Source organism: Sturnus vulgaris, chromosome 3, assembly GCF_052056855.1.
Source record: "Sturnus vulgaris isolate bStuVul1 chromosome 3, bStuVul1.hap1, whole genome shotgun sequence".
In the NCBI taxonomy this organism is placed as follows: domain Eukaryota; kingdom Metazoa; phylum Chordata; class Aves; order Passeriformes; family Sturnidae; genus Sturnus; species Sturnus vulgaris.
In genome coordinates, this window is record NC_142245.1 from 80,548,188 (window position 1) to 80,571,938 (window position 23,751).

The window sequence follows — 23,751 nt, forward strand, 5'->3', positions numbered from 1 at the left end:
TTTGCAAATAAAAGTTTGGGCTTGATTCCCTATGCTAGCTGCTCCACGTTTCACATGAATGCATTTTGTGCAGAAGCTACCTCTTTTTTTAGGTTTTTTTATTGTTTTTTGTTTTGTGTGCTGTGCCAACTGATGCCGTCTTGGACAGTGTTGTGTTACCAGGATGCATCTCAGTCAGAAACCAGGGAAGTGTAATGTTTACAGGGTGTGTTGCAAGATAAAATCACAGATTTTTTGCTTAGGAATAAAAGGGCTATAAGCAGATAAAAGCTGGTTTATGTTTGTTTCACTAATAAACTGCGTAAGAATTTCTAATATTTTATTAGCAGGTTAAAATTTAAGCAGGTCCTAATTTGGACCACTTTAGGGGAATGAGGATTGGTGCTTAAAAATCCAGTGAACTCTACTGAAATAGATCTTTATACTATGTGCATTTTTTTTATTTTTCCAAGTATTTACGCTGATTTTATTAGCATCTTTTTTTTTCGACTGTATGAGAAGAATAGGGCATAGTTGTAAGTAATCCCAAGTTTTTAGAGCTACAAACACACGTCTGAGTCTATTGCTTATGCTCTACAGGAAAACTATGTAATATCTTGCTTATACCAACCTCATTTTAAATAGAGTTTAAAGTTTGAATGGGTCACTTTGTGGTTACTAAATATTTTTGGTCATTGTTGGTACTGCAATCCCAGTTCTCTCAGATTAGGACAGAATTCAATAATTGCACAATTTTGTAAAACATAGCTATGAAAACATTTTTCTTTTATGGTGACTAAACACAGTGTTTTCATATATGGAGCTGCTTCTATTTTAAATGCAAGTAATGCAAGAAAAATTCAGAATTTTTGTTGAGTTACAAACCATAGCTTTATATCTTTATTAGCTTACAACTTCTTTTCTACATCTTTTTGAAAGGAGTTAGCCAAGTTTTGTAAGAATAATGGACGCACAGAGGAAAAATATCACTTTGTTATGTGTATATGATTTTCATTTATCAGTGGATCCCATAAGACTTTGTGTGCGATAGCAATTGGGTGTGTCTCTTTTGAGACATTAGACTCATAACTGTTTACAGTTAATATTCCTAGAGTTCTGGGAAAACACAGGCAGCTTTTAAAAAGTTTCCAAGAGGGTTATGTGGACTTTCCCGTGTGTCACTGGAGATTTGACATTTTACAGGTTCATGATGTTTTTTTCACCAGGCTTCAGTCTGCTGGTGATTAAAAGAATGTCTTTGCAAATCTGCTGTGAGAATATGTAGCATAAAGTCGTGTCCAAGTAGAGCTAGCCAAGATACTGGTTATCCAAGTGTCAATAAAATAACAACTTCTTGGTCCAAATTACTTCATGTATCTTCTTGTCCATGAAATGATAGTAATACCGTAATACAGTTTGTTTGCTAATCCCTTGGCAATGCTAATCCCTTTGGCAGTGTGGGTATTTTCTAACCATATTGCTTATAAAATGTCAGCTGCTGATCTTAAACTACACTTTCCCCTACAGTGTTCTTCTTATCTGCATGTGATTAGTTGTTGGAGGATGGTTGTGTTTCTTGTGCCAGGCTGCTTTCTTTGAGGTGTTTTTTTCCATGCAATTAGTTACATACTTTGACTCTTAGATCTCTGTATCTGTACTTGATTGTTCATCATCAACATGCCTTTGAATATTCTATAACCCAGGCCAAAATTACTTTAAAAGTTGGATGCTGAATAATGTAAAATGTTTTATGCATAATTTTTAAAATTATTTTTAAATGTCCTGCTCTTGCTTGTAGTCTTCTTTTATAACACAAGTAATATTTCTACTTACTACACTCATTTATCACCAAAAAGTGTGATGGCTCTTGCATATGATCATTAGGTAAAACTGGATGCAGCTTCCTGTGTTTTGTTATTATTCAGCTGTTATACTTTTGTTTTACCAATATATTAGTCATGCTCTAAAATTCATATTCATAACTGGTAGATTTTTGTTTTTCGCTTGCATTTTCTGGAATGCTGGCATCATGATCTTTTTTTCCACTCAGTTTAGTTGCAGTTTCTTCATCTAAGACTTAGTGTATTTCTTGGTTTTGTTCAGTTTTCCAAAAAAGTCATGGAATTAGGTATTTTTCTTCCTGAATCATATTTAATGATTTTTACCATGAGTTTTCACTGAACATCTTTTATTGCAGCAGATGGAAACTGGCAAGCCAGATTAAAAGTTTGGATGATATTTCAACATAGCGATTTGGAAATCTATTTAAATTCTTCTTTGTTTCCAAGCAGAAGCCACTTTAAATAATTTCAATTTCCTTTATACCAGTGAATTAGGATGTGCTTCCATCTGTAAAAACTAGGTTAGGTTTTACTCAGTCAAAATCATGCAGATAGTATATGAGAGCAGGAATTGGGATATCATTGCAATTTCCTGACATTTTCCTTAAGCCATTGTGTGCACAGGCATTGTGGGAATGCTGTGTATTTTCCTCAGACAGAAGATTGCTGACTCTCTGGTAGCTTTCAGTTCATTCCAGCTGAAGTATCACTGCTGAATGTGCTTACTCTTACGCTTTTAATAGTGCCAAATGTATTGTGGTTGGATTAATAGAAATTTTATTCTGCTTTCCCCTATGCCATGCTTTGAAACACTGCAGAAATATTACTGATGATGAGTCCTCAGTGGATGAACTGAGAGGGACACTACGTTTTTTTGCATCTGTCTTAGTTCGAAGAATTCACAAGGTAAGGTGACTTAAAGGTATTAGTGTTGGTTTTCCATCAGAAGTAATTGATATCTGTCTCTAGTGAGTTCTTAATCTTTTTTTAAATTGTGATTCCAAAGTCAGCCTTACAGTGTAGGTTGTTTCTAACCATCTAAGTTACTTTGTGGTATCTGCCTCATCTTTCTGGAGCTTGTCCCCTTCCTAGTTGTAAACCATCTCTGAAGATTCATCATTGGAAGTGTTCAGCATCATGCTGGATATGGCTTTGAGCAAGCTGTTCTAGATGTCCCTGCCATGGCAGGGGATTGGAATAAGTGATCTCTATAGGTCCCTTGAAACTCAAACCTTTCCTCAGTTCCTGCAAGTGGATATATTTTTTACAACAGTGCTAGGCATTATTAAAACCTGGTGGTCTTTTAGCTATCTCTTGGTGACCTAATCCAAGTGGAAACCATTTTGAGAATTACTGGAAAAGATCTATTTGAAAATGGTTACCTATATTATAGCTTCTGCTTGCTTGTCTTCTTAAAATGCAAACAAGGCCCTTACATTGTCTGTAAAGGATAGACTGTTATTAGGTGACCAGGTTACTGTAAGAATTAAAACAGATGTGGTTCTTAAATTAATGCAATTCTTCAGGAGCATTTTCAGTGCTAAAGATTAAGAGTGTTTATTTGCTGTGTTTAATCTATTAGCTCATTCTTTTTTTGTATGTGCTCTCTTTTTAACAGCACAACTCTTTCCTGGTAAAGTGCTTCAAGCCTGTTTCACAGGAACTGCTTCTAACTTTCTGGCAGTTCTAAGCAGAAAGGATTGCTAACTCAATTTCCAGAATTAGTCAGTACTGGCCTCTCTATTGGAGTCACTCCCATAAACGTGTGTGTCTTCTTCCCCGCTCCTTATTTCCAGCAATATTTTCTGAGCTACAATTTGAACATGTGTCCTGTCATGACTTATTAACAGCTTGATTCTCTCCGTCTTACATGTCAAATCCAGATGACTTTCTTGTTTACTCTAAATGTTTCTTTCTAAAGTGAACATGGGGGAAGATTAGGAAATGTCCATGTAGCACAGGCATTATATGGAGGTATGAAAGTGGAGTAAAGCTTCAAAGTGAAAATTATTGTCTTAAAATTGAGTTTGGAGTTGTAATACATGCTGGTGTTAGTTGCATTGTTCACGGGTCCATTGTTGACTTAGAAAATGACAATGTCTCTGATATTGATCATGCAGTAAGGCATTAATTGGGATAGCTCAAGTGAATTACAGCATCTTGAAGCAGATGGTTAATTTACCATCTCTGCCTTTGACAGTGAGAATTTAAATGTAGTATCTTCAGTTCTCTGGATAGGCAATATGTGCAACAAACACCCAAGACATGCCAGTATTAAGCACTGTCAGGGGACCTATAAAATAAAGTTCATCACAAAAATGCATATGTTGAGGAGAAATTCATCATCATCAGTTGAAAAATAAAATAGTTGTATACCTTTGCCAAGCAGCTGTACTCTGTTTTGGATTTATTATTAAATGCTTAAAAGCAATAGTTCTAGCTAATAGAGATAAAATATTTAAATTGAGGCAGAATTATGTAAGAAAACAGGCTATTTTTCCATGTTTTTAGATTTTTTTTTTGCAAAAGAATATGCTACTTTTGAATTGAAACTTAAAATTACAGATTGCTTTGATGAAAAGAATGCTTTTATTTTTTGTTTAAATCTGCCTAGGTCAACACATGGTTGTTGAATGAAGTTACAAGCACTTCAGGCCAGTCAGCTCTTAAATGTATGCTGAAATACTTCAAATCTGGATTTTCTTTGCTGTGGCCATTTCTGGATCAGTTATGGATTTTGAAGGGAAAGGGAAGGGTTTTACCATACCTTTGTATGGCGTGATACAGATAAATCTGCACCTGACTGAAGTTTTTGACAAAAGTTCAGTGTCCACTGCAGTGTTGATAACAATTTCCTTGGCTGTGCTCTATGGGAAGAAACACTGCCCTATCCTTATATGCCATAGGAAAGTCTTAATTTCTAGAAATTACTGTTGGAATGTGAGGCACCAAAGACAGGGTTTTCTTATTGATAAGCAGAAGCTTGTCCTTTTGTGCCTGTAATTAGGAGCTGACTTTACTTTTAGGCAGCTCCAGTCAATTGTACTGGCTTGTCAGGGCTGGCCAGGTTAGGTCATAGCTGTGCAGCTCAAATATTACAAGGGAGTGTGAAGGAATATGTAATATTCTCCTTGTCCAATTGAATAAAAACCAACTTTTCTCTCAGCGCTGGTGGTCTTTGCAATTGCATTGCCTCTTTCCTTGTCTGGCAAGATGCTGTATCGAGGAGGGATTCCTCCATTAGGAGAGAGACTCGTGCAAAATTCCTAGATTTTGAACATTTACACGTGTATGTTTTTGCATCTCTGAGGCATCTCCTGTTTAAAATAAAGAGTATGCAAAATGTAAATCACTTTCTAGATGAGTTTCTGTGAAAACTGCTGCAGTTGAAAGAATCCCATGAAACTGTACAGGATGGAGACTGACTAGCTTCAGGGAGAAGCTCTGCTTGCTGCAAAGGACCTGGCCCCATAGTAGGCTGTGAGCTGAGTATGAGCCATCAGTGGCAGCTTAGAACACCAACAGCATCCTTGGCTGTAGTGACAGGAGCAGGCAAAATCAAGGGAAGTGATTATCTGCCTTCACTGGGTGCTCTTTGGGTGGCATCTAGGATACTAATCCAGTTTTGGGCTCTTTACAACAAAGTGGAGTGGGTTCAACCGAAGGGCCACCGAGGTGATTGAGGCTGGAGGAGTTGACTGTGTTCAACTCAGGAGGTTTTCAGCACCAGCTCAGGATGCAGCCCTGAGCACCGTGATCAGAGCCTGCTTGGAGCAGAGCTAAGACATCCCGAGGTCATTTGTGCCTGAATTGTTCTCCTTCCATTTTTATAGCCACCAAAGAAAATAGAAATGCAAGACCCTAGTACAATCCTTGATTGAATCATACATGTTTTTTGTTTGGCTTATGATCACGTGGCTTTGGCACTAATGGTCTTTTGACTCTGTAACTCAAATTCTCTTTCGGTTCTGCCATCACCTGAGGGGTGACATTTTTTCTCCCTATGCATGAGAAGGTTTCTCATTGGTTTTAGTCCTCGTGGACACGATTGCAGAGTGTTAAGACACACAAGTATTAAATGCAGAGCATTGTTAACTTGATCGTTTTGTTGGTGGTCAAATTTTCCAATAGAATTGAGCTTCATATACTGTGACTCAGAAGTCACACTGCCTTGCTATATTTACTGCAATGAAAAAATCATAATGGGAATGATTTGACAATAAATGTGTTAACAGTGTTGTTTCTGGCATTTAGTTCTAGATGTTCTTATATACCTTGGCAGAAGAATGAGAACACTGTTAGCTCACCTAGAGAATTTTGGATTGTTTGTTAATGGTTCATTTTATGGTTCAAACCGAAACATATAAGCAAATTACTATGTTTGATGGTTGTCTGTAATAAATTTTGAGGGGGGGCGAAATAGAAGAGATTTGATTTTATTTTTAAATTATTCTTTAGGTGGACATTCCAACGGTTGTAACGAAGAAGATGCTCAAGGCAGCAATGAAACACATTGAAGTAATAGCCAAGGCCAGGCAAAAAGGTAATGTCAAGACCTAATATGTTGTCAGTTCAAAGGCCAAGTATGCATATTCTTTTATGCATGTTTGAGATTATATTGCTTTGTCTTTTTATCCTTATGGCCTCTTTTTTTAAAATATGAGGTCCTTTTGCATTTTTCTTCTGGTGGTTGCGAAGGCAAATAGGGAAAAAGTTACAGTACATATTTGTGTTCTCTATTTTGATTTTTATTGCCCCACGATGAAAAGACTAAATTTCTATCTCTGCACAGGGGTGAGCAGGAATACGAATTTTGTCTATTCAGAGCAATCAAGATCATTTAAGAATGCTTCTTGAAGTTTTTCCTTTATATTCCAGATGAGCAGTTATAGATAAAAGGATTTGTACATCTGTGCACTGTACCTTGTAGCTCTTATAGATAGAATGATTTCAAATCTGCGTTAGTGAAGTTGTAATATGTTGAAAAGTTAGGTTTATATTTGTAAGTCTTGGAGAGACTTTGAGCAGAAGCATATTTATTATCCAAGGTAAGAATATCTTCACAAGCCTAATGTAAAAAATGCATTAAAACTGCACATTGAAGAAATATTTGGAAACACTTGCTGCTGTTGTTTTTTTCACTGGCTGTGTTCCACAGTGCTGTATCTACTAAATGTGGTTTCATTCAACTTTTAAGTGTAGACGTTTACTTTAACTGGAGTCGTGAACTTTTCTTCTTTCCCTCCAAATGTCTGCTCGATATCCATAAATACATGCCATTGGTCCTGTGAGCAGTGTTAATCATTAAGATGGATAATGAGACACAGTGCAATCACGTTGGATGTCTTTCATGGCACAACAGCAATTTCAAGATAGTAGATAATCTTGCAGTGCTGTTTACGCCAAATTTCATGTTTCCTTTGATTTCTACCAAGTAGTTGGAAACGCTTTTCTTTAGCGGTAAAGAACTGTATTTTAAATGTACAGCATTGAAAATACAGCCATTTTTTCTCAGTGTTTTAAAGGAAAAGACTTGTTTCCTAATGGCAGATACGTGACAGTAGCAGTTGAAAATTACTTTTAGTAGCACTTTCTAGTAAACATTGCTAAAGCAGCCATCACAATACAGGGTTCAGAGGCAGCTTTCAGACCTTGCTTTGGTTGCTGGTTGAGCCTAGCCTTTTCTCCTTATTTTCTAAATCCTTTTTCAAATGATTGCTTTTAGGGAACATTTCCTTTTCTCCTACTCTTGTTACCCTTACTTCTCTTAGTAATCCTATTTGCACCTCCACAATTCATTACCTGCCTTGCTAGAGGGTGCATTCCTTCTCTCTGCTTTTAGTGACACCAGCCAGGCAGATTTATCAGGTGATATATATTCCTGCATCCCCTCTGTCAGCTGATACCACTCATGGGTTTTGGTTGTGAAGGCCAAGCCAGCAGGCTTCTCTCATATGCTGGGAATAAGCTTTAACCTTGGAGGTAACTGAGGAATATATTATGTACCTCACTATGCCTGGTGGTGGTGTTGGCATGAGGCTGTTCCACATTGCTAGTTCAGCTAGATGTGATTTATAACAGCTCAGTTCTTGCCTTTGAAGTGATCTAAAGAAATATAACATTGTTGCTTCCAATTAATATCTATCGTTTTTAATCTGATAAAGAGGTATTCTTTCAATTCCGCTGTTATTTAAGAGGCAGTACGTGTGCAGATCCTCCTGGAGGTTTTGGCTTGATTTACCCTGTGTTTAAAATAAATGTGTGTTCCTTCATGTTTGTTTTTAAGTGTTCTAAGCAGGAAAGAGATACTGCAGGATTGAGTAAAAGTTTACGTTGATTTCAAATTGTGTTGTAGGCCAAAAAAATGAGAGATCATGAAGAAGGTCAGGAAAAAGGCAATTAGAGGCAGGCTTTGCATGGTGCAGTTTTTTTGAGATTTCAGACGCTGAATTTTAAGATTCAGTTTATATATATATGATTCAATATATAAGTTTATATTATTTTATATATGTTTATATGTAATGATAAATGAGAAAGCATTCTGGATACCATGAAAACTGCAATTGTTTGGTGAAGGAATACGCATTTCAGTGTGAGGTTTCCTTTTTACATAGCCAGGCTTCAAAGTCTAAGCCAAGGTCCTTTGTAAAGTTTCAACATTTTATCCCTTTGGCAGTTGTATGTATACTAAAAATACTAACATTTTAGCTCAAATGAAAAACAATTGCCTTTTGTTTACCGGTAAGAAAAAGCTGAAGCAACCCTGTAATCCTGTTTTTTACTTTCAGTAAAAAATGCGGAATTTTTGCAGCAAGCTGCTTTAGAAGAATATGGACCAGAGCTTCATGTTGCTTTGAGAAGCCGAAGAGATGAACTTCACTACTTAAGAAAACTTACTGAACTTCTTTTTCCTTACATTTTGCCCCCAAAGTCAACAGAGTGCAGGTATAGAAATTATTTAAAATAGTGTTTTTTTAAAGTGTCTCCATACTATGTAGTACAATAATTTTGGAAAGTGAAAGAATGAACTTCACAGTCATCTTCCTTCTTACCCCTTTCTATTATTTTTTTTATTTGTCTTTAAAATAGCATGCTTATGGTATTATTGAATCCTAAAATATTTCCCAGTAGTACATGACAGAATTGGAAACTTCACTTAGAAGTTTATGTAATCTAATAGTGCTTTGGATTTTTATTTTCTTTCTTTTATTTTCTTTTCAGATCCCTGGCCCTTCTCATTAGAGAGATTCTCCCGGGTTCAGTTTTCCTTCCCTCAATGGATTTCTTAGCTGACCCTGTAAGACTTTGGAGCACAAGAATAATCTTAATTTATTCAGTATGACTGTTTGCCTACTAAGTATGTTGTGGTAAAGCAAATTATGCACAATGATTTACTTGCTGTGCATTTTGACTAGATAAAAAGAAAAAGAAATCTTGTGGCCAATTGTTTTATTTGTTCATATGAATTAACTCACTGAACTGACTAAAGTAACAGTATTGGTGTGATCTCTTAAGAATGTATTTTTTAGTGAAGGATTACAGCTCCTGTCAAGTGGGAGAATGCTGTGCTAGTGTAAACATCTACAAGTTACTATTGCTGCATTTAAAAAGGGCATGATTACTTGAACTCTAGCTCTGTGGATCCTTATAGCAGTCTAAGTAACCAGCTTTTTTGCACCTATGTCAAAATCGGTTTTTCCCTTAATTCTGGAAATCATGGGGCATTTATTTTTGAAGCTCCAACCATCCTTGTTTTTATATATGTATGTATTTTAATAGGCAAAATTGCAGTGCTTGTGCAGACATCACCTGGCTGCAAACAGAAAGTACTGTAATGTGGAAGTATTAGTAGTTCATTAGATCTGCACTTAGAGTAAAAATACTTGGGAGGGCTTTCTGCCACTGGGTAAAGAATAGTTCTGTGCAGGTCTCTTCAGAAGTTCCCTGACTTGTAAAACCTTGAGGAGACCGTTAAAGTTCAACTCTCAAACGTGTATTCCCAGGCTTTTCTTTTTTAAAAATATTAATATACTCAGATTTAAACATATAGTATTGAAATTATTTTAATGTATTTTGTTGAGTTTCTTTAATCATAATTTTTTTTGTTGTGTTGTGTTTCTTGCAGGATACTGTCAACCATTTACTGCTCATCTTCATTGATGATAGTCCAGTGAGTACTGATGAAGTTAAAACACTGGCATTTTGATCACCCATGAAAGAAGCTTTCTTACCCAGTTATTTTTTTCTGCAGCCTGAGATAGCAACTGAGCCCACTTCTTCCTTGGTTCCATTTCTTCAGAAATTTGCAGAGCCAAGAAATAAAAAACCATCTGTAAGCAAAGGCAACATTTATTTCCTTTCCTGTTTTGAATAAGTGTTTTACTTTACCTGCTGATTTAGTTTTACAGCTCTTTGCATTATTTATGTACTCATTGAAAGTTTGAAAGTTGGCTGACTGCACTTTTAACCTACTCAGGTACTGAAACTGGAGCTAAAGGAGATCAGAGATCAGCAAGACCTTTTATTTCGGTTCATGAACTTCCTGAAACAGGAAGGGGCTGTCCATGTGCTGCAGTTCTGCCTGACTGTGGGTAAGATTACAAATGTGTGCTGATGTTACTTGATGATACGAAATCATTCTAATGGAAAAGTGCAATTTGCATTTGGGTAATTTCGGAAGCAAAAATCATTCATATGCCAGGAGCAACCTCATAGATTTATCCCTACTGTGACAAGGAATAATTTATTTTAATTGCAATATATTTTTAGTAATAACTTTATGAACAAATTTGAATTATAGTTTATAAGAAGGCAGCTACTTTATTACCTAGGATCTTGAGATATCTTATGTTTCTTTTAATTTTGAAGTTTTGCAAATTACTTACCTACTGGAAAATTATATAGGGTGCTTCAAGATGTTATTTTTTTGCCAAGTTGATCAAGAAATGCTTTTTTCTTTCCTTTACTTCACAGAGGAATTCAATGACCGAATTTTGAGACCAGAACTATCAGATACTGAAAAAATGTCTCTTCATGACGAAGTACAGAAAATTTACAAAACTTACTGTTTGGATGAAAGCATTGACAAGATCAGATTTGACCCTTTCATTGTGGAAGAGATTCAAAGAAGTAAGTTGGAATTCGAAGAGAATAATGTACATTGGATTTTAAACAGTGTTCTGTAATAAAGTGAAAACAAATTTTGCTGAATATCATCCAACTTTTTTTGCCACTTTTAAAAATTACTCTGGTGCTATATTGTGCTTAATCCTTGATTGTCAATTTATTTCTATTTTTTATTTGTAAGACTTACAAGACCTTGCAAAATAATCACAAACTCTGACCAGAAGAAAACATGAACTTCATATATGCCTGTATGTATATCTCTCTCTATTCATATTTATTTTTTTTTAATAGTTGCTGAAGGTCCATATATGGATGTTGTGAAACTTCAAACTATGCGGTGTCTTTTTGAGGCTTACGAGCACGTCCTCTCTCTGCTCGAGAATGTTTTTACCCCTATGTTCTGTCACAGTGATGAGGTAAGTGTGAAAGATTTGAAGAGTGATCTTAAAAGCGAGATTATATTTTTTTAGAAGACGTTATTTACACCAGTTGTGTATGTGAAACTGAAAAATATGGCTTCATTTTCCACTTCAGTTAACATTCTAGAGCTGGACCTCAGCTCATTAAGTAAACAAAATACATTCTACTCCAGCAGATCATCACAGAATAGAAGAAAAGCTTCATTTTTTTGATGTAACAATTTGTATATATCACAACTATTACAAAATCGTCTCCACCCCTTCTTTTATGATTGCAAAAGTAATCTGCCTGATAGATGTAGAACACAATCTCTTTATTTACTTTAAAAATATAATGGTATTTAAAGATACAAAAATCGTATTCAGGTTTTTTCAGCATTATGCATTCCATCAGCTAAAAGTCTGGTCTTCGTTCTCAAGAAGATCTCACAAAGCAATTTACAAGATATTTAAGATCATTATGTGATTTGGTTCTAAATGCTAACTTAAGAATTCCCCACATTGGGTTGTCTTTATCTAAGGCCTTCTAGTAGGACACACTTTAATCACAGGGGTGAGTCTGAATGCATGTTCCTTTCAGAAGTTTATGTGTGTAAGTCAGGTTGTGTTAAGCTTCTTGCATTTATTTGAGGCAGAATATATTGATTTATCTAGGGGGTAGATACTTGCCTTACTTGGCATTAATAAAAAGCATTTCTCATGGTTTTGATGTTCATCTCTCCCATGATAGCTATAATGCTTCAAATGCTTGATTTTTTAACAAGGAGGAGACATGAATTTTGGTACTTAATTTAATTTTTATTTCTGCTTTGTGGTTTTAATTTCATGATTATGTAAGGTTAAGCAGGTAGTCCTAGTCTCATGTATTGATTATTGTATGATCTATCCTTTTCCAGATTAAAATTCTAACTGCTAGATTATGGTCAGTTTGGCTTTTCTTTCAGTTCTCATTTGCTGAATTTTGCAATGTTGTTGCACTGCAGCCTTTACCTCCACTAATCCAGTATTTTCTTTGATACCTTATTTGTCTGCTACAGTACTTCAGACACCTTTTAAGAGGAGCAGAGTCACCAACCCGCAATTCAAAATTTAACAGGTAGATATGGTAGAACTTTTAAGTGGTTTTCTTTGGTTTTTAATTAAAAGAATCAAATATTAAACGGTAGGAATTTTGTTATTGCTTGATATCAATTTGACTAGATTTTTAGCTCTACTTTGTTTTAAAATGAATGAATTACATACTAAAGATGCAAGCAGTATTATACACTACATCTCTTCTCTTTAAGCGTTTTACATTAAAGAATTTAAAATGTGATTTAGACCTCAACATTTGAGAAGAGGGAAGGGAAAAGAATTTGTGCAGTGAGAATAAGATTACTTGAAAATAAAGCAGTGATTTAATTGGCTGTGTATATGTAATGCCATTTCAGTGGTGCCAAGCTGTGTCTTCTTGGATTTCAGATGTTACAGGCATAGGTCCAGTGGTTATTTGATAGGAATCCCCTCTTACTGTGACAAGGAGGTTTTGCCACTTCTCCTAAATCATACGTGTTTTCTGTCCCCTAACTGCATTGCAGAAATGTAGCATCAAAAGCCTTGTTTCTAGGCTTGAGCTATGTACTTTTAGTCCAGACCTCCTTTAGGCTCCTTGCTTATGGTCCAGACCTCCCTCAGACTCCTTCCAGCCTGTGGAGAAGAGCCTCTCCTGTGATAGGGATGGGTGATCTTCTGCTGTGGGCTTGGGCTGGGTTGATAAACGCTGAGGTCTCCAAATTTCTTGTTTCACTTTATGTCGGATGGCTCTGACAGTCATGGACTAGCCCAACTGAATTTCTCTTTATGGTCTAGCCAAAAGAAGGAAAACTTCAGTGAGACGGTCTTTAATTTGGATGGGTTTTCTTTCTTGGTATGAAATAAGATAGTGTGGAAAATGCTAATGCTTGTCCTCTTCTAGAGGAGAAACACTAATTTAACCTTTTCTGCTTTCATTAGAGTTACACCTGACAGCAAACTCCTGCTTCACAGCCTACTGTGAGATTTGTATTACTGGCACATACTTTTCTTCCCTGCTCCTGTTCTTCAAAAATGGCATGACTGTCTTTTTCATTATGTCTCCATTGGTGACATCTTTTATGTAGTATTTATAGTTTTTGTAGGTCCAGGACTGGAGCTTTGGTGTAATGCTGTCTCATGGTGGTGCTGGCAAGCTTCTGTTTCTTATCAAAGAGCATGGAATGAAGGCAGCTAGTCCAAACTGCATTCCTTTCTACATGGTTCTCTGTGTAGGGTGACCTTAAACACACTTCAGCTTCTGTTGAAGATGGCTGCGGGGTTTCACCTAGACCTCTAAGGTGTGGTTTCTTCCCCCCAGTTATTCATGTCAGGGGTTGAAAGTATTCTGTCATACACTTTTTACATCTAGTTAAAATATGAAAACATTTAGGTCACCTCTTTGGTGCTTTGCTTTTAAAAACAGAAAAGGGGAAGTTACAGGCCATTTCTGTCTGGAGTTTATGAAATGAATCTCTGGCTACAAAATGAACAAAGTTTGTTTGGGGGCTGTTGCAGCATATTCTCAAACAGCATCCATAGCATTACTGAAAATGTGTCTGGTTTACATTTTACATCTGGTTTACAATTCGAATGCCCTTAGTATATGTGCTGATTTACAATACGAGATACTGTGTGTTCCAGAAATGGTGCCTCAGTGATTATTTCCATGAAACAGAGGTCCTATCTTGCAAGTAGTTTGTCTGTTGCTTTGGAATTTCTCTCTGCAGAATTGTATACAGTCACTGCCGGGGGGTGGGAGGGGGGAAATCAAGGTTTCTCACGGAATTATTCCAGATGTTATTCCATATATTTTGTCCTGCCTTCTCTTTCTTATTCTAGCATTAGTTCCACTTGAAAGTAATTACATGCCAAGAGATTAGTTTTGTTTCCCATATTTTTGATGTGCTTTGGTATGGGTATTGTGTGTATATTGCATAGGTACTGCTGGTTAAAAAATCAGATTGAGAAGTAGGTATGAAATCCCAGTGGAACGTGCATGTGGGTAATGTGTTAAAACATTTCCTTTATTGCAAGACAAGAAAATTACAGTTTCTAAAAAATATAGGTGGAAAGGTAGGAAGAAGTGACATCTGTGTAATTTTTGGTTCGAATCAGCTCACTTCTTTGAGCTGTACAGAACAATCATAGCTTTTTGCAGACAGGTAGGACATATAATGTGCTATGAAAACTGCTAAGGCAATGGGTGGGCAGTGTCAAGGGTTTCTGGAGTGTAAAGAAGTCACATTAAGGGTATCCTGACAACTTGATAACTAACCATGGTTGTCATCAGTTTTAAATCTGTAACTGGTATTTTTTACCTAATATTTAATGTGTGTGGCCTATGATAACTGATGTTTCGAGTTCCAGTTCTGTCAACTTAACTTGGATAGCATGGAAGAGACAAGAAGAATTCCCTCTCTCACATTTATGTATTTATAATACATTACTATATTACTTAAATGTGGTCTGTCTTGGAAGTCTACCAAAAAAAAAGAAAAGCTGTTATGTAGTATAAATTCCCAGATTTCTGGATTGCTGTATATCTCTCTTGATTTTCTACATACCATAACCACAAATAGAATAGACACATCCTGGTTTCTCATATTGGAATAGCAGTGAAATTAAAGCGTTTTTCAAGTTAAAGGACCATGTAGAAAAGATACTAACAATTTCAGGGAGTGATTAGGAATAAAACCCCTGGAATTAAGTCTGTAAAAAGTTCTATGCAATGTAATAGTCACCATCATTTCTTACCTGGAAGGTTATTTTTCCAGTTTCACAGTTAACATAGCCAAAGACAGTGTAAGATGTCTTACCCTTCTGTAAAACAAAATCTAAAATTTTAATATTTTTATCCCATATCAGTTTTTCCATAATTCAGTAGCTGCAATGAATTAAAATCCTGTGTGTGGCGACAATATTTATAGTTAATTCATTTAAACATCTCGATTGGAATTACTGGGTTGATGTCTGAGGCATTGGTTGTATATACCAGGTTATGTAGAATGTCAAAAATACATGACAATTCTTAAAATCCATGAAATAAAAATTTTTGAAAAAATATTTTAATTTTAAATAGTGGCTCTTACTGTATCCATTACAGATACTATACTGTATTATATATGTATATACTATACTAATACAGAGGGAGAGAGGGTGTGTATTATTACATAAATTGAATCTACAACCTTCTCATTGTATTGGCCAAATTAACTAGATTCTTATATGACATCTGAACATAGGCAGTAGGAAATGTTAACTGGCTGTTTGGCACTACAGATCACTCTAAGAATGAAAGTTGTTCTCCATTATTTGGTGGCAGATTGTGCCAAATCTCTTGAAAGTTTCCATAAATGATGTTTTAAATTCAAAGGCCAGGCTTGTGATGATGATGTGCAGATACTGTTCACATTTCATTTTCTAGGATTCTAGGTCAGGTCATTCTAACTCTTAATGGTGCTACCTCTTTTCTTAACCCATGGTGATGGTCAAAGTCTATTCAAAGTTTTGTTGGGACAGGTCTGTCAAATTTGGTTTGGTATGGGCTCTTTTGTTATTTTGGTTTTGTTTTATTTTTATTTCCTGCTGGGCTCTGAGGTGATTTATTTGCCTGTTGTTGCAGAAGTAGCCTGAGTTTGGATGACTTACGGTAAGTCTATCTAACACAATAAATGTTGTGTGTTAGTTATGCTGCATCTCTCATGACTTCATCATACAGCCTTTATAACAGTAATTAACTGTTCATTTTATTTGTAAAAGACATGAATGTGTTCTCTGGACTGAGGTGCATTTTTCCTCACGAAAAGCTTTACTCCCCATGTCCTCTTCACAAGTGCTTAGAAATTGCTTTATTACTAATTTCATGTGTTTGCATTACATTAACACTGTTTGCTGTACATTACACTGTTTCTTGTGAACAGTCTGTCTATTGTCATTTGTTTTAAAATACATTTGCAGAGCTTGACACTTTTTTTTTAGTTGTGACTGATAGCTGCTCCAAAATTTCCTTTCCTCCATGTCCTATTGTAATCCACTTTGTGCTTGTTTTATCTGGCAAGCTGTATCTGGAGTGGTCATTGTCTAGTATCACATGCAAATATAACCATTTTATGATTTTCAAGCACTCAAACCCAACAGTTGCCCAAATTAGTTCTCTCTGCAGCTTCTCTTGTGACTGTTACGTGTTTGATGACAACATACGCTATTTTTTATAATTTGCTGTAGGTACTATGTGACATTTCATTTGTGCCTTAGTAGCTGTCCAGTGGTTTGTTTTCTCAGTATTCATGCCTCTTTAAATACATGGTATCCAAACTCAGAAAACAATCTTCTCCTTATGGACTTTTCCTTAGAGTTTATCAGAGCATCAATATGACACAGATTAGTCATACTCATTACTCACAAGGGGAAATTTTTCAACTTAATTTTTCAGGTTAAGAATCAAGGTAATTAGATGCTCTTTTATTTTATGCGCCAATTCAGCATGTTGAGCTATCACTTGCCTGATTGTTGAGCAATATGGAGTTCTTAAATGCAGCTCATTGATTTTCAAGTGCAGCAGTATGTGCTCAGCATTTCTGTAACTCTGGGTGGGGATTTTAGTCAGCCAAAGGAAATGGTACTGTGACTTCACACGTGTATTAATATCTGGCTTGTCTGATGTATACAACTGGTCTGGTCCTTCTTGACCCACAGAGGCTCACAGCATCATTCTTCATTCTTCATCGCCTGCCAAGATCTGTTCAGTGCACTGAATGAGGCAGGCATCCTGTGGGAAAATGATTTTGGAGCCATCCATGATTAAAGAATGCCACAGTGCACAGTGGACTACTGCAGTCTTCAGTCTGCAATTCCCTGTTATAGAGCAAACGATAATTGTAATTTTTTTAATGTTAGGTATGTGTTACTTTTGGAATGTTTGAAAAAAAAGAAGTGTTCCAAGATCTTGTCACATCATTCTTAGGAATGTTGGAGCCTGTAGACTCTGCACAGAGGCCCCTCTTGAGAAAGCAACCATAGAATGATGGTCTAATGCTATTATATGGATTAGCACTAGAGGCAGTGGGTTATTTTTCCAACAAGTTTTGGATGTGTATATATTTATTGAAAGGTCTTTAAAAAATCTAGTCTCTGTTCTAAACTAGCTACCTCCTGTCATCTTTGGTCCTTCATGTCTTGAACCTGCCCATATCCTAGTCCCATCTCTTTCCTTCTACCTAGTCTCAAGGTCTTTCTTCTATTTCTGCTTAGCCAGTGATGAATCTGATAGATTTTCATCATGATTCCATTTGTATATGTTTTTTTATTGATCCATTTCTTTGTAATGTCAAGTCATTGTGTTGACTGTCCATCCATCTTTGCTAACATCCACAGATTTGTTTTCCATGCTCATCTCATGTGATTTGTGATCAAGGACTTTTGCCAAACTAGTTCTGTGCTGTGTCCATATATTGTGGCGAGTGTCTGTGTACCCTCTCATTCACCAGTGTTTGTTCTGAATTTATCTCTTCCTGTGAAGAGACTCCCATCCTAGTTTGTCACTTTATACTTGTCCAGTTCAGTGATTGCATTTTATTCACGTGGTGTAATCTTTGGGCTCTGCATTGGGGCTGAGGGGTTGGTTCCTAGCTGTCAGGTTGAGTTCTGGCTCCATACAGCTCACTACAGGCACAGGTGAATTCTGCCTTCACCTGGAGCGTGCTCAGTGTGGGGAAGAACTGCTTTGAGACTGGAATCTTCCTTTTAAAACGCTGACCTTGTGCAAATCAGTGTTTTTGCTCAAACTCTTGAGAACTGCACTAGTTTTTGGAGGAATGATGGAAATTCCTTTCAAGGTTAAGCTGGAGGTCGGAAATATCAGCCTTCCAGAAAAGCTAGTTTTGTCTGATTGAGGTTTGTGTTTTCTACGCCAGTGTTGAACACCTTGAATAAGATTCAGGTAAGGTGCCCTATGTGAAACGGCTCAGTTCAGCATAGTAATGTGTAGTAGAAATTGTTCAAGAATGGAGTAAAATGGTTCAAATATGGATTTAGACTGCAAGCAGCCAAGCAACCTTGTCTTTGCATAGAAGAGATAATTAAGATAGATGGTGTCAGTATGTTTTGGAGCTGATGATTACATGAGATAGAAAAAGCAAAAGATTTGAAAAAACAGTGGGTTATTTGCACAACTTTAGTCATGTACACAGTTGTGTAAAATTATAAACAGGAAGGTTATTAAAAACGTGCACGTGCATGCTTGGAATCAGCAGTTGATGTTGTCTGCATGGTTTTATGAATGATGAAAATGACCTGCTGATTGCTGCTGTTCTTTTTGTAATCCCTTCCAGTAGTCAATAGTTTCTTGTTTTAAAGGAGAAAAACCAGGGTTTCTTCATCCTGCAAAATACTAGTACGTCTAATATCAGTCTATAAATATATTTTGAGCCTTTGATTCTGAAGTTCATTGTAATGATTTTTAACTTGTCTCTCAACTGTATATATCAAATCACCATAAGGAACCTCAGGCTGGTTCTGTATTCCACAGAAACATTTTTTTCCAAAATTACTAGCATTTCTATGCAAGAAATAATCTTCAGTGTCAGGACTTGTGTGAGGGCATAAGAATAATAAAAAATCTGTTCTCTCATTGAGGAGTGTGCTTGCTGCCCAAGTATATTTTTTTTATTCCCATACGTGATTTGTTGGCTTTTGGACGCTTTGTCATGAGTGACAAGACTTTAAAAAACTCTTCATCTTTCAGTCAGACTGGCTCTTCAAGCCAAGATTCTTCAGTTGCATCTGTTTTCTCTCATGCTCAGTCTTGCTCCTTGTACATTCCTTTTATCTGTCTCTACTGCTTAAAAACTGAGATCTATCTTGAATGATCTGTGCTTGTAAAATTCCATTAAAAAACGCATCTACACTTGGCAGAAGGATAAATATTTAAATACAAGTGCAAGGAAAAGGACAAAGTTAATGACCTACTTGATGTGCATGCCTGTAGCAATACCACAGTTTCTGCTGTCAAAACAAAGTTGTTTTACCTAGCTAATTGTTTATTCTGTGTCATGAATTACTAGGATCCTATTATAGGAGTTTACTCATGGTTAAGCATATGGGAATCCCGTGTCTCTTAAAAAGTGTAATCAAGAAATTTTACTGATTGATCAGAGAACAGATTTACCATAAATGGATTTTAATTGAGTGGAACTGTAAATATATTGGCTACCTGTTTATAGAGTAGTTTCTCTTATCTGCAAATGGTGTGCAATGGCCTAATGAACATCTGTGTAATAATAAGCCTTGTGTTGTGAATCTGGCTTCTGTAATCCTAGGACCACACAGAAGAGAGGAGAATCATTTGGAATCAGCAAAATAGGGAACAAAATAAAAGGTGTATTCAAGAGTTCTGCAATGGAAGGAGCTATGTTGCCTAACTATAACTTAAATGAAGGAGAAGATGATTTTGTGAGTAAAGCCATTAAATTTTACTTGAAGTCTTTGTTGGGATTGGATTTTTTTTTCTCCTTTGCAGTTTTTATGTGCTGGCTTTTGATTAAGTTGCCTTATCCTCCCTGTATTCATTCACAAGCCAAGATCGCAGTGTCAGATATTTTTGTAAGCAATGAATTTTTCTCTAATTCTGGGTAGTAAGGCATGCATAGGTTTGCATGCATGGCTCTTCATCTGCAGCCTGCCACAAGATCTTAAAACCATAAATGTAGTGTAGAAATTGCTTTTGAGTTGGTCTGTGATGCAGCATTTTCCCTATAGATCAGGAGCCAATAGTCCTTTCTCATTTGTCTTTGGTGTCTCCCTAAGTTAATTCTTTTCTTCTGTGCTAATAAGCCATGAATAGAGCCAGTGGTGGAATTTACTGCACGGGATATTGTTACCTGAAGTACAGTTGGAGGAGAAATGGAAAATTTGAAAAAGGGAAGAGGAGGGAGTTGGTTTGAGGCAGAGGTAGACTGTACCAATTAAAATAAAACTGGAGATATCTGTTTGAATCGGTACAGATTGAAGAAGGTGTTATGGTGATGGAAGACGATTCTCCTGAGGAGGCTGTTACCACCCCAAATACACCCCGCAACCTCGCTGCGTGGAAAATCAGCATCCCATATGTGGATTTTTTTGATGATCCCTCCTTGGAAAGAAAAGACAGAAAGGAGAGAATTCCTGTATTCTGCATTGATGTAGAGAGAAATGATAGAAAGGCAGGTATGCAATGTTGCATATAAGTAAAGTGGCATTTGAAAGTGAACTCAGAATATTCCAGTGTGCTGTATTCTGATGGGTCTTGCAGTGTGTTTTGTATATGTGTTCTTCTGATTTCAAAATAATGGCTTGAAAGTTCTGAGGAAATGAGTTTGAGAGATAAGTGATCACATTTAACATTTGCAAGTTGAGAACTGACTCCTCAGCATGAATCAAGTCTATTTAGACTTCATGCCAAAATGTACTCTTTCCAAAAATACTTATCTTAAAATTCATATTAATAAACACCTGGCATATTTTTTTTCACCCACTCTGAACTTTGGAATAATGAACAGCAAATTTTTATATAATCTTAAAATTAGTTCTTAGGAAATGAAAATGTTTGGCTTATTAGGGACCATCATGGCATGCAGTTAGTTCATCAGTATCTAGATTGCAATGCATCCATATGGAGTGGGGGGAAAACAGCATCATCCTATGGCTGCTGGGATCTGTGTTAGTGAGACTAATACTTCCACAATAAACAGAAAGTATTTAAGAGACATTTAGTGATATCTTTAGTGATAGGATTAAGAATGATCAGCGTTCAAGCTGGTGGTGCAGAGGATTGTATTCAACAAATACTATTTCTGTAAATCATTTGGTTAAACGTTGGAAAATAGATCTAATATCATAAATGTTGAAGATATGCAGGACTCCAATGCAGAGATTCCATAAATGATCATTTCCTTGCTAGTACTGTATCTGTCCACCAGTTATGCATTTTACTGTAACATTAAAAGTACCTTGAATTTTATGTTACTACAACAAGGGGGCTAATGTCATTACGGTTTTGCTTATGATAATCCAGCCTATGTTTGCTGTTGCTAATTTGCCTCCCAGGTGCCATAAGACCTGGTTTATTTTTAACTTTTTTTTTTTCTCCAGTTGGGCATGAACCTGAACACTGGTCTGTCTACAGGAGGTATCTTGAATTTTATGTGCTTGAATCAAAGCTTACGGAATTTCATGGTATGTTCTCCATCATTTGGAAAGCCATTTTCCCCCTGCTAATTGTCATATCAGCATTATATATTATATATGATTATCTTTCATTACTTAGATGAAATTTAAAATAATAAAATCAGTGTTTACTGCATTACAAAATAAATTTTATTTCCTTGATATGTTTGTTAGGTACATTTCCTGATGCTCAGCTTCCCTCAAAGAGAATCATTGGCCCCAAGAACTATGAGTTCTTAAAATCCAAGAGAGAAGAGTTTCAGGAATATCTGCAGGTATCAAACAAACACTTGAAGCAAAGAATATCCTAAAACTAACGATATAAAACTAATATAATAGTATCTGGGGGGGTTTTGTGTGTTTGTTTCCAAGTAACTTTATAGTGAGAGAAAGGATTCAAGTGAGCAATGTTAAAGTTTCACATGACTGAAAACAGAAATATTGTGCAAATGGCAATATCTGTGACAGTATAATACTCTTTTTGCTATACAAAAACTGATTTTTAAAGATTAGTTTTAAAGTACTTATACCTCCCTTGTTCCTTCTGTTTCAAAGAAACTTCTGCAACATCCAGAACTAAGTAACAGCCAGCTTTTAGCTGACTTCCTATCCCCTAATGGAGGAGAAACTCAGTTTCTTGATAAAATGTTGCCTGATGTGAATCTTGGTATGTAATACACTACTTGTTTGTGCTGACAATTGGTAATGCTGTGGATGCTGTGATTGAATTCTGTGATTCTGTGATTGACAGTAGCAGTGAATAGATAACTCTTGTGGATGTATGAAATAAGAGCTCTGCTCCTTCACAGCCCCTAAAATTATATCTCAGCAAGGAAGATTTGCTGATACTTCTTCCTTGAAGACAAAAGACATTTTGAAATTTTGGAAAAAAGTGTTTAAGTGGCTTTTCAATTTTTATGTCAGAAAGCAAGGTGATAAGATTTCTCTTAATAAATTGCATAGTTCAGGAAAATTTATAGCATTGTCACAAGTCAAATCTGTGCATGTCTGTCATTGTTTGCAGATGAGATGGCATAAGCATTACAAAAATATCTTTGGATTTTAATTGATTAAACTCATTTTATTCTGAAAACTATAATATTTGATATTTCTAGTATTAGCTGGTGTTAAGATCTTTTCTAACATGAGCTACTTAACAGAATTTGAGGCAGCAGTGTGTGTGATACAGGCAGGTCAAATGGAAATGGAGAAGTTCTAATGTCAAAAGACAGGAGTTCATAATAAATCAAAACAGTCGACTCTAGTGTGACTTGGCTGCAATGTGGCTATCTCAGAATAGTGGGCTTGAGCTGGTCAGGTCAACCTCATGGCCATTCTGTCTTTATGTCTTGTGCTACTTGTGGCCATGGTCCCAGAGAGCCATGTTTGAGCAGTGTTGTCCTCCTGGGGCAGCCCCTGTCTTAGTCTGCTTCACGAGTTGTTGAATGAGATTTCTGTTCTCAGCCTCCAGTCAAAAGGTTTTGCTTTTGTTTCAGGTCTCCCTTCTAGATCCAACTGTACATCTTTATAAAAGCTTATAATTATGGTGTTTGATGTAATGTGTTTCCTGTCTGAGACTGTGCTTCACTTCCATAAAGAGCATTATAACAAGTCTTAGCATTTTGGTAGGGCTTCTTGTGAGGATGAGAGTTTTTTTAATTATCATTTGATCATTACACATACTTTCCAATGTGAATTCCAAATTTAATGGCATGTAGATAAGAAAGTTATTGTAACTGTAGTGCTTAAAATAAAACTAGTCCTAGACACTTATATTTTTCAGCACTTAAAGTTACTGTGCCATATCCTGGTAGCCATATCAGAACACAAGAGCTGATTGTTAAGGCCACAGCAGTAACCTGTCCAATTTAGAAAATTCAGGGGTTTTGAGGCTGGCTCCCCCCAGAATCTCTCCAAATTTGCTGATTTTTTGCACAGAAAGAGGAGAATCTGAGTTACCTTGATTTCTTCTGGGATAAATATGTAGGATTATATGACTAAGTTAAATACAGGGAATTTTGCCTGTACTGGTGTTGTAGCAGTACTGTGGTTACAGTGCTAGAGCTATTTATGGTTAAACTCTTGAAGAGTTAAAAGGTAACTTTATTGCATGTTTTTATAAAGTATTCAGA

General features: G+C 36.2%; 1 protein-coding gene across 4 annotated transcripts in view; it reads left to right on the forward strand.

Moving 5' to 3' along the window:
• SNX14 (sorting nexin 14) overlaps window positions 1-23,751 on the forward strand; it is a 45,121-nt gene that overhangs the window by 10,006 nt on the left and 11,364 nt on the right. For 2 of the 4 annotated variants that reach the window (XM_014877799.2, XM_014877801.2), the window contains exons 6-21: window positions 2,639-2,726; window positions 6,279-6,363; window positions 8,609-8,765; window positions 9,042-9,117; window positions 9,946-9,990; window positions 10,072-10,152; window positions 10,297-10,411; window positions 10,794-10,949; window positions 11,238-11,362; window positions 12,403-12,461; window positions 16,041-16,067; window positions 19,735-19,867; window positions 20,419-20,620; window positions 21,545-21,628; window positions 21,794-21,894; window positions 22,175-22,286. In XM_014877799.2, coding sequence (XP_014733285.1) covers window positions 2,639-2,726; window positions 6,279-6,363; window positions 8,609-8,765; window positions 9,042-9,117; window positions 9,946-9,990; window positions 10,072-10,152; window positions 10,297-10,411; window positions 10,794-10,949; window positions 11,238-11,362; window positions 12,403-12,461; window positions 16,041-16,067; window positions 19,735-19,867; window positions 20,419-20,620; window positions 21,545-21,628; window positions 21,794-21,894; window positions 22,175-22,286 — 1,646 coding nt within the window. The remainder of the gene's footprint in view (window positions 1-2,638; window positions 2,727-6,278; window positions 6,364-8,608; window positions 8,766-9,041; window positions 9,118-9,945; window positions 9,991-10,071; window positions 10,153-10,296; window positions 10,412-10,793; window positions 10,950-11,237; window positions 11,363-12,402; window positions 12,462-16,040; window positions 16,068-19,734; window positions 19,868-20,418; window positions 20,621-21,544; window positions 21,629-21,793; window positions 21,895-22,174; window positions 22,287-23,751) is intronic. The other 2 variants (XM_014877800.2, XM_088162079.1) reach the window with 1 other exon arrangement.